Source organism: Rhincodon typus, chromosome 2 (assembly GCF_021869965.1).
Source record: "Rhincodon typus isolate 14 chromosome 2, sRhiTyp1.1, whole genome shotgun sequence".
Classification (NCBI taxonomy): domain Eukaryota; kingdom Metazoa; phylum Chordata; class Chondrichthyes; order Orectolobiformes; family Rhincodontidae; genus Rhincodon; species Rhincodon typus.
Window position 1 is genome coordinate 137,075,297 of NC_063333.1, and position 6,000 is coordinate 137,081,296.

The 6,000-nt window shown below is 38.5% G+C and overlaps 1 protein-coding gene across 1 annotated transcript in view; it reads right to left on the reverse strand.

Moving 5' to 3' along the window:
- slc6a19a.1 (solute carrier family 6 member 19a, tandem duplicate 1) overlaps positions 1–6,000 on the reverse strand; it is a 44,790-nt gene that overhangs the window by 20,104 nt on the left and 18,686 nt on the right. Inside the window, exons 3-4 of the mRNA XM_020511565.2 lie at positions 3,422–3,559; positions 1,625–1,806 (exon numbers count right to left, since the gene is read on the reverse strand). Of these exons, the coding sequence (XP_020367154.1) occupies positions 1,625–1,806; positions 3,422–3,559 (320 nt within the window). The remainder of the gene's footprint in view (positions 1–1,624; positions 1,807–3,421; positions 3,560–6,000) is intronic.

Here is a 6,000-nt window from a genome sequence, read left to right on the forward strand (position 1 = left end):
GGATGTTGCTGACAAGGCCCACATTGATTGCCCATCCCTAATTGCCACTGAGGTGGCTTGCTCAGTCATGTTGGAAGGAAGTTAAGAGTTAACTGCATGGCAGTGGGTCTGGATTCACGTGTAGGTTGAAACAGCAGGTACTCTTCCCAAAAGCACGTTTGTGAAACAATCTCCACAGATGCTGCCAGACCTGAACAGTCCCTCCAGCATCTGCTTTTATACAATTACAGTGTCATGCCTACCATGTTGAGCCGACCTTTATATTCCAGAATCTCTTCATGGAATTTAAATTCTACCAGCTGCCATTTGAACCAATGTCGCAGACTGTAAGCCTGAGTGTCTGGATTACTCAGTGACAGGATCACAGGATCTCCCTTCCCTACTGCAGTAACACTGCAACTTAACTGCAGCTATCACACACATTTACACCTAAGTGTGGCTATCATGGTGTCTTGGGCTCACTTACTCACTCTGTGAGACTTCAATGAAGCAAATTAGATATCCATTTATAACATTATTTTAACGCGTCTCTTCTTCACAGACAATTATCATGATTATCGCAAATATTATAAGTCCAAGCAGCTGCTGTCATTTTGAACACAGAGGCTGGGTACAGTGACACATGCAACAAAGATAAGACTGGTGATATCTTCCACATTCAAATAATATAATGAGACCATTAAGATTTACAAGAGTACTCAAGGGAGATGAGATGAATGGTAAATATTACTGGAACCAGCAAGGAGTTGACACCTTCAAGAGAGAAAGGGAGGGAAACAAAAATGGATGTTTCCCTTTTAAGGCAAAACACTTGAAGTTGCTGAGGCCGGGTGACCTGAGCAGAATCTTCTGTTGAATATTGTACGGAGGAAAACAGAACAGCTCGTCGAAATTTTAATGATGCATCCTAATAGAGTTGAAAACAGAGGGGATGTATAAACCTGTAACAATTCTTGTTTAGACTACATGGAGAATACTGGGTGCAGTTCTCGTGGCCACGTTATCGAAACAGATAGAATGGTGCTGTAGAGGATTCAATGGAGATTGACTTGGATAAAACCAGAAATGTGTCAGTACACATGTGAGGAAAGGTCCGACAGGTTTGGCCTTTTCTCATTTGCAAAAAGAAGGGTGATTCATTGAAATGTTTAAAATTATGAAAGATTTTGTTAGAGGATACACAAAGTACTTTTCCTCTTGTAAATGCCATCAATATAAGTCAGTCACAAGCAAATCCAAAATGGAATTCAGGAGAAACCCAAAGAATGGCAGGAATACATAACTTGCTATTGTATTGGTTGAAGTGAATGGTAGAGATGCTTTAAGGAGAAAAGAAAAATGGTTAAGATGGCATAAAAGTATGGACTCGTTGAGCTGAATAGCCTGATTCTGTGCCATCCATCCTATGTAATCCTCTGTATTACAAATTAAAGTACTTCACTGCATGAGCGGCTAAAATAAAAATGTGCTAAACATTTTGCAGATCCTACAGTATCTGCTAGATATTCCTCAATGATAATTCTGAGCAGGAGGAAAAACGTGAAGGCCCATTGCACTGAGAGGATTTTTTTAACTGTACAATAGAAATCTTACATTTGTATAAACATGAATGAAAGAACTTTACCTTGCCAGTTGTTTCAATGCCTCTGATTATGCATACATACAGCACTGCCCAAGCACTTATCAGACAGAGTAATAGCCACCACTGGATAACACCTGAATCATCAATTGTAGTAGAAATGTTTAAGGTTTCTCTGTACCAGTAATAATCTACTGGAGAACTCCTGGCACATTCATCAACAATTCCTGTCAAAACATAATTAAAAATAGTAGAAGATATCACTCATGTGATGAGAATACTGAAAAAGTACGCTGCATGATAAAACATCAATCTTTTCAACCAATTAGCACTCAGGCTTTCTTCAGCAAATGCCCACTTTAATGCTAATTAGTATCAAGTTTATATTGTGTCAAGATTATATTGTGGATTTATGTCCATTGGGAAACTTGACTGAGACTGGTCAAATGTATTTCATTACAGCCAAGAGAATAAGCGCTGTTGTGGAGTAGTGGTATTGTCTTTACCTCGGAGTTAGGAGACCCAGGTCTAAGTTCAATCTGCACCAGAAGTGTGGAAGAATATTGCTGAGCAGCTTGGTTAGAACATTTTGACAGCTGGCAGCTAGAAGAGACTTGAGTCTCATCACTCTGGTCTAGTTTTGAACGCAGGTGCTCAAGGCAAAAGGTTTGGGAGCAAATGTCCAAGAATGAAGTGTTGCTATCCGCAATAAAGCTATGTGACATTACGTTTATCTCATACGGAGCTAAGCCAGTGACTCAATGTAGAATTTATAGCACAGGATCAGGCCAGTCAGCCTCACTGACCCTTGTGGTTTATGTTCCACACAAGACACCATTTCTTCATCTAACGTCACAAACATATCCTATTCCTTTCCATTTCATGTGTTTCTCTACCTCTTAAATACACCTGAGTCTTAACTACTCTTAAGTTTCTCTTAAATTATTCATGGCTTTTATTTAAAGAGTTACACAGCACAGAAACAGACCCTTCAGTCCAACCAATCCATAGTGACCATAATCCCAAACTAGATTAGTCCCACCTGCGCTTGACCCATATCCCTCCAAACATTTCTTATTCATGAACCTATCTAAATGTCTTTTAAATGTTGTAACTGTAGCTGTATCCATCACTTTTGTCTGGTAGTTCATTCCATGCATGAACTACCTTCTGTGTAAAAAAAATTGCCCCGTATGTCTTTTTAAAATCTCTCTCCTCACACCTAAAGAGTATGCCCCCTGTGACTTGAAATTCTCCACCCTAGGAAAAAGACACCTGCCATTCAGGTTATCTATACCCCTCATTACTTTGTAAACCTCGATAAGGTCACCCCTGAACCTCCTAAACTCCAGTGAAAAAAGTCCCAGGTTATTCAGCTTCTCCTCATAACTCAAACCCTCCATTCCCGGCAACTTCCTTGTAAATCTATTTTTGTGATTATCTTAGCTATAGGTCCCTGGTTTTGGTCTCCCCTGCAAGTGCATTCCAGATCTTTAACCACTTGCATGAAGAAGTTTCTCCTCATGTCTCCATATTTCATGGGCTCTTTACCTTAAATCTTTACTCTCTTTTTCTCAATCCTTTACCAGTGAAAACAATTTCTCCCATACTATTCCATTAGGATTTTGAAGATCCCAATAGAATCTCCTCTCAACCTTCACCTTCTCTAAGCGAATAAACTTCTCGAATCTAACTATTTAAACAAAGATCATTGTCTCTGTAGTCAGACTTGCAAATCTTTACAGCACTTTGACATCTTTCTGAGTGTGGTGCCCAGAACTGGATAATGTGCTGCACTTGAGAACAACATGTGATTTTGGAGAATACAGTGTTGACCTGTACCTGTATTATTTTCTGTCATCGGGCAGCTGTGCCAGGGCAGAGGCTCTTGAAATGAATTAAAGAAGTACCACATGACCAAGGCGATTATACTGTTGTAATATAAACCAACCAGGAATGAGACCAGCATTGATGCTATACCTAAGGGAATGACAATCAGTGTAAATAATCTGAATCTACCAAAGTGAAGAAACAGAAACTGTAAACATTTACTGCATAAAAGAAAATCAATCTAAAATAAGTGAGTTTAAATGTTTATTGTCCATGATGAATTGTGTGCTGATACACTTACAAACATTGATCTACCAGTCTTTATAGAACAAGAAGTTCACATGATTGTAAATGTTGGTTTAGACAGCACTGAATGCTCGGAAATTTGACTTCAGATTCAGAAACTGGGTGTTTTCTGATAAATCTCAATTAATTGAAAAATTAAAACTTGAGATATAATTTGATGTTATATAATTTAAATTGAATCCTAATAACATCTTGGGCATTCAATAGGAAATAGCATTATTATCTGAAAAGGAAGAAAGTGCACCTCTTTCTTTAGGATCTATCATTTGATGAATGTTATTCTACAATTGTCTAACGTGGATTTCACATTTCATGGGTCAAAGAAATTTTCCTAAAGAGTGACTGACACAGGCACATACTAGATGAAATATTAATACCTACATGATTGTACCCAGATCTTGAAACCTTTTGGCAGAATACTCATGTGTATGCTTTTAGCATTTCATTTCCAATTCCTCTCTCTGCTATGTTAATCTGAAGAACTATTCCATTTTGAACTATGCTAAAATGGAGGACAATAGGATTTCAGATGAGTTACCAAATGTTTATATTATTCCATAGCATAAATTCATTGATATTAATATTCTGAGCTGAAAATGATAAACAACACTCTTTAATATGATAATAAAGCCCCATATTTTGGCAATATTGCAATAACTATTTTCTTTCCTGCTTTGCAGTACTGCACAATTTAAGCAGTTTGAATCGTGGAATAAATAAGACACTGAAGGAGGCCATTCAATCTATTGTGTCCACGCTAGCCCTCTACAATAGCAATGCACCTATTCTCATTCCCCTGCTCTTTCCCCAAAAGCCCTGCAAATATTTTGCCTGGATGACAGTCCAATTTACTTTTGAAAGTCATAATTGAATCTGCTTCCTACACCCTTAGTATTCCAGATCCTAGCCATTCATGCTTATAACTATTTCATTTCCTTTGCTCGAACTCAATCATCATAGAATCCCTACAGTGTGGAAACAGGCCCTTTGGCCCAACAAGTCCACACTGATCCTCAGAGCATCCCACCCAGACCCATCCCCCTATAGCCCACCTAATCTCACATTGGGTTCTTGACAACAGGAACTGTTTCTCCCTGCTGGGTCACCTCATGTTTTGAAACATTTCTATCAACTGTATTCTTAACCTTCTCTTAAGGAGAACAACCCCCAATCCCTCAATTTATCCTCATAACTAATGTCTACTTCCTGGGAACCAAGCTCATGAATCTTCTCCACTTCAAGGACAAAATAGGTCAATCCTTTCAATTAATGTGGAGTCCTTTACCCTTTCTAACCTTCACTTGCAACTCCCTTCCCTGGCCTTGCTGTGTTTGCAGATGGAGGCAGAGCTAGAACAGATTAACTCAGCGTGCATCAGCTGGGAAGACAGTCAGCCAAAGTCAGTGCACATGGCTGTTTTTCAGCTGTCTCTCCTTGGAAGCATGGAAGGTATTCAGGATTTAGGTTTGGCTGTGATGCTTTTATGGTGTGATGATACTATGGCTTTAAGAGGTTTATTTGATCCTTTTTTTTCAGAAGAAAGGTTGAGACAGAGGCAATGAGCTGTCTATTTGAAGCCCAAAAATTAAACCGCTTGCGAGGCCTTGCCTTTTTTTAAAGTTAGAACAATAGAAGCAGCCTGAATGGGTGGGGTCAAGCTCCCACAGAACCAGGACTTTTAGTTTTAGTTATTCAGTAGTGGTTGCTGAGCTCTCAGCAGGATTTTTAAACTGTAGTACATCTCTACCTGCTACACTCTCTCTCAGAGATTTCTCTTGATGCTTTTCCTCCTGGGCTGGAGAACTGCATGTGATACAATTTATTTTTCTGAATTTGCATTTGCTAAGGGTATGTTTGAGATATTGCTACATTGGAATTGCTATATTGTTACTATTTTGTAGTTAAGTAATCTATTATTCTGTTAATTTTTCCAACAGAGTTACGTTATTCCAATTTTGTCTTTCTTCTTGTTGTACTTTAACTAACGTGTTTGAATAAAGTGTGTTTTGCTTCAAGATTGATAATTTAACCAATCGAATTGCATCTGGAAGGCAATGCCTGGCACATGCTTTTAAAATAAGAAAAATTTGGGATCTAGGCTTTCTTCTTAATATATTTTGAAGAGATCTGGTGTGGTCCTTAACAGTGGTCAAACAGTCAACTGAGTATATACAGTCTAGATTCATCCCTAAGTAATCAATACTTGGATGAGGTACCAGAACAACTATTGTTAGTAGAGATAGTGGGAACTGCCGATGCTGGAGAATCTGAGATAACAAGGTGTA